Raw genomic sequence first — 12,753 nt, forward strand, 5'->3', positions numbered from 1 at the left:
CTGGTTCACATGAGTGGGAAATTAGCATTTCTGTCTCTATCTCTCCAAGGGGTTTCCAGTTATGGAAAAGATTTATCCAAACAGAAACCGAAATGCAATTTGTGGGCCAGAAAGTGGGGAGAGGGTATGCATTTCTGTATCTGATCCCACAGCTTCGAACACAAATGGAAACAATGCAACAGCGGATCTGTGGCCGGAACTGTTTTGCCAGAAGTGATGGGTTTGCACTTTCGTGCCGTTTCTCCAGCAACAAACGACGTGAATTTGTAAAGATGGTTGGCTGGGTCAGCACTACCACTTGTGGGCAGAGAAGTCAGCATTTTCCGTGAAAGTTAAATAACCTAGAAGGCGAATTAACCCCCAATTCCAGCCTCAACAGACCTAGTCTCCAAAGAGCTGCCCTTCTTGAGTCATAATAGGAATACTTTCCATCTTCACTCACTCACTCATTCATTTATTCATATCACAAAGATTTACTGGGGATACAAGAGGCTGTAGCATCTTCCAAGGATCTTACAATATTATTAAAAAAAAAAAAAAAAGCCCCAGCTTGCGATATAATAATATAATTCAAGGTTCTTGTAACACATTGGAATATGAAATAAAATTTCTTGAAAGAAAGAACTGTGCCCATTACATGTTTTTCGAAACTACCTTCGGTGCATGGCAGAATTGAGAGGGCGGCGGGCGGGGGGGAACTTACCTTTGCGGCTTGGGGCAATTCTCCCCAAAGCCAGAGCATTTCTAGATTATCCTTTTGCATTGTCCTGTCCACAGACTTGCTGACCAATTCCGAATCACTTTTAGGTGTTGAAGGTCGGGAAACTGAAGGACTTAAGAAAACACAAATGCATGATTAAAGTGGGAAGGGAAACTTTTAAAACTTGTTTTTGGCCCAGAATTCTAGGGTTCGGGAGAGCCCAGAAAAATGTACCCAACCCGCCACTGCCTTATGTCCACGGCTTCATGACTATCCCCTCTGTGGCCACCAGGGGTCGACAGAACACGCACCAAGGGGGAAGGTGCTCCCAATTTGCGGAGCCCTGTCCCAACCTGCCGCCAAATTCCAAGTAAGTAAAGATGAAAAGAAGGAGCATTTAAAAGGGGAAGTTGGAAAAAAGAGACATGAAACGGGAAACTGATCATGGGCCAACTTTACCACAAATGCCAGATGCCACCCATAACTCACTAACGTGGCAGGGACCTCCAAGCTGAGATTTTGTAAAATATTATATCTTCCAAGAATACTTCAAAGATTCCTATTTGCTAAGCTCTTCCTGCAACAACACATCACGATGCTTAATTCTCAGACCAGCTTTTAAGTGGCTGTAACTTGGGTTTGCCTCTCTGCGTTTTCTACATTTTCATTCCTGAGCCCTGAGCCGTCATACCTCTGTCCAAGCACAGAAACCATCAACATATCTACAGAGTTCTCACAGCCTTCTAAACAACAACCGGATGAGAAGACCCATTTAATTATCTCTGATCTTCCATCTCCTGCACCATTTCCTCTAAGATGACAGTTTTAAATGATGTGAGAAAGAAAGCCCCTGCAATTTTCCTTTTGCACCTTCTCTCACAGACCTCACACAGTCTCCCCTAAGTCACCTCTCATCCATGTGCTTGGTTTCATTTATCTGTTCAAGTTAGATGTCAGCTCCAAGGGAACAGAACTTTCCTGCCAGGACAAGGAGAGCCCGTGGATGACGCACAGCCATGTTTCAGACAAACAGGGACCCTGAATGGCTAAACTGCTCCTGGCTCTCTTTAGTCCAGCCATTCGGACAAACAGACTAAATGCTGCTTCTCTCCATCGTTTCACACTGAGGCGGACGCTGGCTGGTTCCTCCTCCCTGGGCACCCGCTACCCTCCACCCATGTCAACGGCACGTGGCAGCCCTCGGGCTCCGCTTGGCCAGTCTGCGGAGAGGAGGACCCTGAGATAGCATACCGTGGGCGTGTAAACAATGGAACACCTCTACACGCATGAGCGTAAATGCACGTGCACACACACACACATACACACACACGCACTCGTGCCCATAAGGAAGGAGTCCCCCAAGAAGGAACGCTGGGCCCTCCAGATATCTGAGAGGTGAAGCATTCATCACCTCCGATCTGTCTTGCTTCCTCTAATTTCCTAAGTCTGCTTTTCTCCAAAGGGTCAATGCTTTTCTGGCACCGAAGTATCCAGAATTACACGTTCAGCATCAGTGACATGTGCAAATGGAGCGCTGTGGCCTCCAGCGAGGGGCCTTTGTGCCGACAACTGTGACCTGGGTCATTCTTTCTCCAGAGGCATCACGGGGGAAAATCCATCGTAACTGGCTTCCGACCCTCATCGGCACTGCACCCAAACCTCAAATCATTTGTTTGAAAAGAACACAATTTATTTATATTTTGTTATAAATTCTTTGGAACAATACATTGTCTTACCCACCGCACAAAATTAAGTCAAGCCCTTTAGACTGAGCCTGCTCTGGAGACAGGTGTTGGCAAACGTTTTCTCTAAGATGCCAGGTAGCAAGAATTCCAGGCTGTGTGGGTTATGTGGTCTTTGCAGCAACTACTCAATTCTGCCCTGCGGTGCAAAGGCAGCCACAGGCAATATATGGACAAACTGGCCGTGCCCCATAAAACTTTACAGAAACAGAGGGTGGGCCGGACCGGGGCCACGGGCTGTAGTTTACCAAACCCCACTCTAGAAGAATGCACACACTGAACACGGCTCTCTGTCACCCCGCTCAACTCCAGAATCCCTAACATTCTGATCCTGTGATAAAAGCTACAAGCCATACGGTTTCCATAGAGGCATGCAGGTGGGCAAATTCATATTCACAAAGGACCCAGCCCTGTGTGAGCCATAAGCTAGACGTGCCACCTCTCACATTCACTGTGCCACTACAATAAACGCTGGCCCCCAGGCCGCACCAGCCTCTCGGAAGGATGCTGCACCCAAATACGTGAGCACAGTCTGCGCTGCTTGTTGAGAGAATTCAGACCGACAGAAGATGAATTAGGAAAAAGACTCCCAATGCTGACTGTGATCGATGAGAAAGATGGTTCCAAAATTTCTAATACGATTACCAAATATTAGACTTTTAAGATAAGGGTTGTTCAAAAAAGTAAGCTTCAAGGTCACTGATTGATTTTCATAACGAATGCAGTTATTAGCCATAATAGTTTTCAGCATTTTTCCTGAAATCCCAATCAGGGACATCCGTTAAAACTGCTCACAACTTAGCTGACCTCATTTGAAAGTGGCCTTTCTTCTGCACAGTAAGCTGTGAGTGAAGTACGTCCTGAGATTGGGTTCTTCAATCAAAAAGAAAAACAGTTTCCCAGGTAGAAGTTAATCACAGCTTCTCTGTTCAGGTTTCTAAAGAAAACCCTGTAAGTCTACAAAGCAGGCAGGTCAAAGCGTGGGCAAAGTTGAGGGAATGGAGGCAGAAATCTAAGGCCTCTGCCTCAGATGAAGACTCTAACCTAGGATCCCAAACCTTCAAGTCCATCCTATGCTATTCTCCAAAATTCTATGCTACAAATGCTGTGGAAACATCTGATTATATTACGCAGAAAATCTATAAGCTATTTTTTTTTAGGAATTTTTTTTTTTTTTTGATGTAGGCCATTTTAAAGTCTTTACTGAACTTGTCACAATATTGCTTCTGTTTTATGTTTTGGTTTTCTGGCCGTGAAGTGTGTGGGATCTTAGCTCCCCGACCAGGGACTGAACCCACACCCCCTGCCTTGGAAGGTGAAGTCTTAACCACTGGACCGCCAGGGACGTCCCGGAAGGTCCATAAGCTATTTACTGAGTTATAATAATAACTCTCCTTATGCTTAAGCAACATCTTAAAAAAGGTCTCGTAAACTTATTTGTTGAACAACCCCAGACACAAAACAGAGATCATATTCCCAATTTTCAATGCATTGTTGTATTTTTCAAAGCACTTCACAAAATTATAAAGAATTATATGCGTGACCCTAATTTCCAGAGAGTTAAATTTAGTACTTAAAAAAAAAAAAATCTAACCACAGACAAATGCTTAAAATGAAAGGAAAAGTAATAATCTATACGTATTTTCTTCATAAGTGATTTGGTTAGTTGGTAAAATAGATTGGTAAGAGTTAAATCTACATTTTCACTTCATAGAATCTATATGTATTTTCCACATAAGTAATTTGGTTAATAGCAACACACAGTTCTAGGAGTTAGATCAAAGTTTTTATTATCAAAGACATCCACGGTGGGAAGATAACCCAATCTACCTTTCCGAAGCGTGGAAGTGGGAAGACTGTGGAGGGCAAGAACTAGAAAGACCGCCCTCGGCCGCAACGGCCAGACGAGGGGGGCTCCCCCTGCAATCTGTCAGGCTACTGGATGCCACGTGATCCACATTCAAGGAGAGAGAAATCACAGGTCAATTCAATTAAACAAAATTTCTTATCAATTATTTGGCTCCTCTCCACGCTAACATCTTTAAGAAAGTGAAGGTACTTGGGCATCGAACAATAGCAGAGGATCACATGTTGAAATCACTAAGAAATCAACATGAATCTTCTGAGCCACAGAAGCAGGACACTGCCAAGACACACATTTCACTTTCTATTTCAACCATATGCCCATAAACGCTTGCTTTTCTTGGGTCAGAATTTAGTGCCTAATCAAAGGACTTACTCCAAAAGGCTGGATAATTTGGGCTGGTAACTGTCTCTTAAAAGAAAACACATAAACCCAAGTATGGAAATGTATCTATTTATCCTAACTTGTAATTGCATTTAACAGTGGCCAGATCACTTAATCTGACGTGGTCATTCTTCTAGATTCAGAGCCAAACATGAAAGACAGAGAAACATATTCAAGATTGTGTTTAAAACATTTGTTTAAAATGCTTAAAATCAGAGTGTTGGAACAGATTTTTCTACCTATTAGTGGTTTCTAAATATTCCACATCATTTTCTTCCTAAAAGTACTGTGTTTTTTCCCTCAGGGTTTAACTCCACAGGCCTAGGGAGAGAATGCACAAGGCTCTAGAAAGGTCTTACACCTGCACTGTCCAATATGATAGCCATGGGCCTGCATGTGGCTACTGAGCATTTGAAATGTGACTGGTCCAAACTGAGATGTTCTGTACATATGAGACACACGGCTCCAAGGCCTATGAAAATGAGAAATTGAAACAGCTCAATAATGTTTTAAAAAACTGATCACCTGAAATGACAATATTTCGGATATACCAGGTCATTGAAATAGATCATCAAAATTAATTTCATCAGTTTCTTTTCATTTTTTAAGGATGGTTACTAGAAAATTTTAAATTACATATGTAGCTAGCATTATGTTTCCACTGGACAGGGCTGGCCTGAGGACAGACAGACCCCCATGAGGGGACTCCACAGGCCCCCAGCCCCACCTCGGCTGACGAACATTCACTGTCACGGTCCCGGCTAGAAACCAGGCATGTGATGCATCCATTTTTCTCCAACCTCAACTTCAGCACACAGCACTGACCATGCCATCTCATTAATGAGATTACTCAGGTCAAACTGGAACCGGGAGTGGCGTCTATGTGAGCCTGGCTTCAGGTGGGAAGCCCTGCAGCACGTGCCAGGGCTTAGGGGCTCCGAAACCTCCCCTTTACACCAGAAGCAAACCTAACACGTTAGAGGCACGAGTAACCTAAGGATGTCGCTGTCACTTAGATCAGTGCTTCCCAACCTCTTTTCTATTCTCACCACACCTCCGGGACCTTTTTCCCCAGTAGCCCTCCCTCCACCATGAAATTGTAATGCCATGGATATACTATGTATCTCCTTATGTACTGTGGCCCTTTGGAGGCTACACACTATTATAATATCTAAGATTTTTTTGCCACCCCAGAACCAAGTTGTGTCCTGACAGGGGTGATATTATCCCTGCTGAGAAGGCACGCTTCAGTTCTGTCCCCTCCCCAGTCCTGAAAACTACTCAGAAGGGCTCACATATCCTCACAGATTTCACAGGCTTAAAGGCTTTAGAGTCTTCCCTGCACACCGAGCAGCTCTGGTTCTCCAAGTTGATACAGGAAGTCTGGGGCCCCTTGAGAGCTCATTTCAGGGAAATCAATATTCGTAAACACAGCAAGGGAAGAAGGCCTCATTCTCACAGCCCCGAATGACCGCGGGGGCCCCTGAAGCAATCTCTTTGCTCTTGAGTCCCATTTCAGGGCTCAGTATCCAGAAAGGCTCTGTCACCTGTCTGCTCCTGTTGACAATTAGCTTTATGTAACTTAACAAGTGGTTGGCCTTTCAGTGTCTCCTGGGGAAGCTAAGAGCCATATCTGTAGTTCCATTTTGCTATTAGATAGAAGTTTATGATCTGTACATTCTCTGGTTTTAATCCTGATCTGTACCTCTTACTCTAAACTGTGTTTTTTCCAGTCCTACTTTGTTTCATTTTTTACTTAGATTTCACCATTTTATTAAACATGTTTCCTGTAACTGACTTGGAATCCTCTGGACCAGGACAGGTGAACACACACGTACACACACCAGCCACTCACCTGGTGCTAGGTGACCACTCTCTGTCGGAATTCGGGTAAGATGCTGACTGAGGGTAAGTCATGACTGGGGAAAGGTTTTCCTTAGGGATATCTCCTTGGAATGGAGGTATATCATTAGAAAGAGTTCTGGAGACCAAAAAAAAAAAAAAAAAAAAAAACAAAGTCAAAGAATTATTAGTGATAGATTCATAATAATGGCAAGTTTCCATTTTTTCCTTGATTATCGCTAATACTTCATAGATTAACATGATCTCCTTTTAAACCACCCCGGCGGGACTTCCCTGGTGGCACAGTGGTTAAGAATCCGCCTGCCAATGCAGGGGACACGGGTTCGAGCCCCGGTCCGGGAAGATCCCACATGTCGCGGAGCAACTAAGCCCACGCGCCACAACTACTGAGCCTGCGCTCTAGAGCCTGCGAGCCATAACTACTGAGTCCATGTGCCACAACTACTGAAGCCCATGTGCCTAGAGCCTGTGCTTTGCAATAAGAAAAGCCACCTCCATGGAAAGCCCATGCACCACAACGAAGAGTAGCCCCTCTTGCCGCAACTAGAGAAAGCCCGCATGTAGCAACGAAGACCCAATGCAGCCAAAAATAAATAAATAAATAAGATTTTAAAAAATAAAATAAATAAACTACCCAGGCATATTCCAGGCACATTCCAGGACAGGAATGGACAGGAAAAAAGTGACTCAGAGAAATGTTTTGTGTGCTCATGCTTTGGCTGAATTATAAATGTAAAGTGATTTTGTTCAAGAATTGGGATTTAGACATGGGCTCGATGACCACACTGCTTCTTACTTACACTGTAGGTAGGGCCTACGGAGTTGTCTTTCGCATTTCATGTAGGAAAATCCTGAGAGGTAGATTGGGCCCAAAACTGTACCCACAGGGTACAGTTAATAAAACTGTTAAGAGTTAATAAAACTCTTGCCATGTACGAGTGAGCTACCAAATCCCTGTATGGCCGTACACAGATAATGTTTCGTCCAGCAGAATTAAATAAATGTCACAACCAATCGTAGTCTTATAATTATGAAATGGTTGCAAATCTACCTCGTTTCAGGTATAGCATGCTCAACGAAATAGGATTCACTATTTCACTCACGCAGAGGCCACTGGTCTCTATTTTTGGATGTTATCTGGAATACCTAACACTAAGTTCTGGAACTAAAAGCCACACAGGGAAGGTGACTGTAATAAACCCAACCACCCAGTTTCTGAGCCCACAGCGGATCAGAGGCCACAGTTAGGAAAATCGACGTTGCCAATGTGCCTTTATTTTTAGCCAGGAAAAAAAATTCTATTCTAAATAACAAAGCAGAGGTTAATCCTGATGTTCCTTCTCCCTTTTTTTTTTCAATTGAAGTATAGTTAATTACAAGGTTATGTTAGCTTCAAGTGTACAGCAAAGCGATTCAGTTATCCATCCTTCTCCCTTTTGTGTCAACAAGACACAAAAACAATGAGCAAAAATTACACCGAATTACATAAAAATATGAAACATCAAATATTCTTTACAAATGTTGTGGCTTTTAAAAATGGCATTTTTCACCAAAAAAGTAATACCCAGAAACAGCATTCCGCCACACTATTAAAAGCAAAGAAAAAGAAACAACAGGTGTCCATTCAACTTTGGGTCTCATCAAAACTGAAAAGTCTGCTTGTGGAGAAACCGGTCATGTTCTACATTTACCTGTGGCCCTAAGTCTATAACAGATCGGCCTCCAGCTATCTATCAGCCCAACTGCCGGGCTCACAGGTGGTGCTCAGAGGTGGTGTTTCAGAACCCGCTCAAGCGGGTTCTGAAACAACGGTTTCGTGCATGAAGTATTCATTTGCTGAGCTCCTGTTTCTTGTTTCTGATCTGGAAAGCTGGAGTTATCACCAAGAATGTTACCAATCGTCTCTCTGTCACAAGCTACATCCCATCTTTATGCTACTTTAGAATCGGGCCTACAGGATTCCAAAATTCAGTCTCAAATGCATTAACAGAAGAGTAAGAAATTCTGGGGGAAAAAAAGTTTATAAGAATAATCCTACCACAATCCCACTGCTGGGCCAATATATGGAGAAAACCACAATTCGTAAAGATACCTGCACCCCAATGTTCATAGCAGCACTATTCACAACAGCCAAGACATGGAAGCCACCTAAATGTCCATCAGCAGATGAATGGATAAAGAAGATGTGGTATATATATATATATATATATATATATATACATACACATAATGGAATATTACTCAGCCATCAAAAAGAATGAAACAATGCCATTTGCAGCAACATGAATGGACCTAGAGATCATCAAGCTAAGTGAAGTAAGCTAGACAGAGAAAGACAAATATCATATGAATCACTTATACGTGCAATCGAAAAAAAAAAGATACAAATGAAACAGACCCACAGACATACAAAACAGAAATAGACCCACAGACATAGAAAACAAACTTATGGTTACCAAAGGGAAAAGGGGGGAGGGATAAATTAGCAGTTTGGGATTAACAGATACACACTAGTATAGACAACATAGATAAACCACAAGGACCTACTGTAGAGCACAGGGAACTCTAGTCAATATTCTGTAATAACTTATAAGGGAAAAGAATCTGAAAAAGAACCGGTATATACATATATATATATGTATATATTAAAAAAACCGATTCACTCCTGTACACCTGAAACTAACGCAACATTATAAATCAACTATACGTCAATTTAAAAATAAATAAATAAATAAAAGGATCATCCTAAACAATGAATTCGCCCAGTTCTAGCTGAGGCCCTGCCTTTCACCCACACTTACCTACTGCTGTCCTGCAGCTCGTCCGAGCTCATCTCTATGGGGAACATGTCTTCATCCTCGGACGTGTTCGTGTTGTCGTCCCGCTTCAGGCTGTCCAGCTGCAACTTCCTCCTCCTCTTCCTTCGCTTCTTCACTAAAGAGCCACTTGAAGGGGTCTCGCTGGGAGGTAAGACCTGCGCTGACGTGTTGGGGTCCAGGCTTCTCATCCAATCTACGGAGCTCCTCTTCAGCTGGGACTCCATCCTCGAGGCTCCTTCCGACAGGATCGGGGAGGTGGCCAGGTGCACGGGGATCACCTCCTGAAAGACAGAACACATTTCCGAGAAGGAGCGTTGTTAGTTGGGGTTTAAGGAGCCAGTGGTGCCCACGACTCACCAGTGCTCACTCCGGAGCCCAGGCACGGGGGGCAGTGGGGAGCACAGGGCGGTCACGGCGATCTGCAGACGCGGCTGCCAAATTTGACAGGTGGTCATAAAGTCAACAAGTCGCTAACTGCCATTTTGTACTGAATCCTGCGTTTTCGTAATTATAACAAAGTGAGGTAATTATCAGTTATTTCAGGCTACCAAAATTCCACTTGGTCTGAAATTTCCAGGGTAAAGAGGAAAAAATGGGCTTGGAGTCATCACATTACCCTGGGAACTGGACTCCGTTTTGCACTCGTGTGTGTGTGTGTAAGAGAGAATGTGTGTGTGTTTTTAACATGCACTGAATTAGGATAATAATAATTTTTAAAGAGAACATCTGACAGTGTCCCCACACCGTGCCCCAAGTGCCCACCTGCACCAGGGCACACCTAGGTATGCGGCCGTCAAGTGATTAGGTACTGACCCTCTTCTCTACAAGAAAACAAAAATAACAACAACCAAAAAGAAAAACCTCCACCGCCTGTCAATTTAATAGTTGTTTTATGATGATTCACCAGTTCTTAAAAAAACTATAGCCATCATTTTATTATCAAATGACTCATTTCTTATCAGAAACCTGGTAACAGGTAGTAAAAAATAGGGTTCCACCTCTGATGAGCTATGTGATCTTGGGCAGAGTCACTTAACTTCTGAGTCTGTTTCCTTCATCAGAAAACTGGAAATGATAATCCCGACCTTACGGCGTTGTTAGATAAAAGGGAACAATGTAACTATTGTACATACAGCCTGACACATATGCAAAAATTCACAGACAAACATGAATGGATAGCAACAGAAAACGGCATTGGAACAGTGGGAATCAGCAGTTTGACACAGGAAGCTTTGGGAGATGTTGTTTACTGTAGTCTGCCTGAAGTTGCAACAGAACTGAACAAACAAGAGGAGTTTGGTGCTTTGGAAAGCGTGAAAGCTGCCCGTGAACTCTATTCTCCTCTATCAGGAGAAGTAAATGAAATTAATGAAGCTCTATCAGAAAATCCAGGACTTGACAATAAATCTTGTTACGAAGATGGTTGGCTGATCAAGATGACACCCGGAACTAGGTGAACTAGTGAGTGAAGAAGCATATGAGAAATACATAAAATGTATTGAGGAGAGACAATGGAACCCCTAAATAAACTACTTTGAAAGAAAATCTAGGAAAAAAAGAAGTAAAGAATATATACAAAAGAGAGGGGGGATTAACAAGCATGCTGCTGAAAGTTTAAAGTAGCTTAGAGAGGGACTTCCCTGGCGGTCCAGTGGTTAAGACTCCGCACTTCCACTGCAGGGGGCTCAGGTTCGATCCCTGGTCAGGGAACTAAATCCCGCAGGCCGCAGCATGGCCAAAAAATAAATAAATAAAGTGCGTTACAGAGCATCAGACAATGTGCTTCACGTATAAAATCCACATCTGAGCAGGAAGGCTGAGGCTGGGAGAGACCATGGCACCTCTGGGAAGACCAAAAGGAAGCAGAGCCTGGGATGTTTTTGTCCTGAAATTGAAACTATGGGCATTCATTTTAGAGCCTGGAGCTATTTAGAGCCGTTACTCTACAAAGGCTATCTTCTCATAAAGGAACTAGTTCAAGTGGTTTTTATTGAGGAATCTCTACATCAGATCCCTTCAAAGTGGCTTTCTCAGTGAATGAAAGAGCAAAAACAAATGGTTTGTCTTAGAAGAAAACATGGGGGTAAATCTTCATGACTTGGAACTCGGCAAAGGATTCTTACATGTGACAACAAAAGCACGAGCCACAAAGAGAAAACAGATAAACTGGACTTCATCAAAATTTAAAACTTGTGTGTTTCAAAGGACAACATCAAGAAAGTGAAAAGACAACTCACACAATGGAAGAAAATATTTACAAATCGTCTACCTGATAAGGGACTCATATCTAGAATATATAATGAACTCTTATAACTCAAGGATAAAAAGACAAATAACCCAATAAAAAAACGATCAAAGGATCTGAATAGACACTTCTCCAAAGAATACATACAAATGGCCAATAAGCACATGAAAAAATGCTCAGCATCATTAGTCATTAGGGAAATGCAAATCAATACCATGATGGGATACCACCTCACACCCACCAGGATGGCTAGAATCACCAAGTCAAAGAGCAAGTATTGATGAGGGTATAGACAAATCGGAACGCTCGTGCACTGCTGGTGGGAATGTAAAATGGTGCAGCAGCTTTGGACAACAGTCTGGCAGTTCCTCAGTGGTAAGTTCAGTGTTACGTATGACCCAGCAATTCCACTCCCAGGTATATGCCCCCCAAAATGAAAACATTTGTCTATACGAACACTTGTACACAGCGTTATTCACAACAGCCAAAAGGTGGAAACAAACCCAAGTGTCCACCAACACATGAAAAGATAAACGAAATGTGGTATACAGATACAGTGGAATATTATTCGGCCACACAAAGGAATGAAGTACTGACACAGCCAGAACACGGATGAATCTTGGAAACATTATGGTACATGAAAGTCAGGCACAAAAGACCACAAACTATGTGATTCTATTCAGATGGAAGTTCAGATTAGGGAAATCTATAGAGACAGAAAGTTTGATTAGTGGTTGCTTAGGGCTCAGGGTGGTGGGGAGTTAGGGCTTTAGGGATAGGGGAGGTGTAGCTAAAGGGTACAGAGTCTATTTCTGAAGCGATGAAGATGTTCCAAAACTGACTGCGGGGATGACTTGCATGTATCCGTGAAAACACTAAAAACCACAGAACTGTACACGTGAGATGGCTAAAGCACATGGTGTGAGAATTATATCTCAACAGAGCTGTTAAACATTTTTTCATAGTAAAAAAGTTATGTGATTTAGTCACTCACTAAACAAAAATTAGAACATTTCAGCCGTCTGAGATTTGACACACGAGTATAACTTCCATGCTTTTGGATGATGGTTTCAGGCCAGTGTCATTCAACTCCTCTGTCTCCCTGGAACCAGGGAGCGAAAGCATCAGGCTGGGAC

The 12,753-nt window shown here is 42.9% G+C and overlaps 1 protein-coding gene across 17 annotated transcripts in view; it reads right to left on the minus strand.

Annotated features, from left to right (window-relative positions):
- LPIN1 (lipin 1) overlaps positions 1 to 12,753 on the minus strand; it is a 142,054-nt gene that overhangs the window by 57,337 nt on the left and 71,964 nt on the right. For 15 of the 17 annotated variants that reach the window (XR_016395522.1, XR_016395519.1, XR_016395521.1 and 12 more), the window contains 4 exons: positions 9,355 to 9,653; positions 6,546 to 6,671; positions 4,273 to 4,380; positions 704 to 833 (listed from right to left, as the gene is read on the minus strand). Coding sequence is in view for 14 of the 17 variants with exons in the window: in XM_089923429.1 (XP_089779555.1) it covers positions 704 to 833; positions 4,273 to 4,380; positions 6,546 to 6,671; positions 9,355 to 9,653 (663 nt within the window). In the remaining 3 variants the exon portion in view is untranslated. The remainder of the gene's footprint in view (positions 1 to 703; positions 834 to 4,272; positions 4,381 to 6,545; positions 6,672 to 9,354; positions 9,654 to 12,753) is intronic. The other 2 variants (XM_022554193.3, XM_089923430.1) reach the window with 2 other exon arrangements.

This window comes from Delphinapterus leucas, chromosome 13 (assembly GCF_059928025.1).
Source record: "Delphinapterus leucas isolate spDelLeu-1000000601 "Yukka" chromosome 13, BTC_Dleu_Yukka2, whole genome shotgun sequence".
In the NCBI taxonomy this organism is placed as follows: domain Eukaryota; kingdom Metazoa; phylum Chordata; class Mammalia; order Artiodactyla; family Monodontidae; genus Delphinapterus; species Delphinapterus leucas.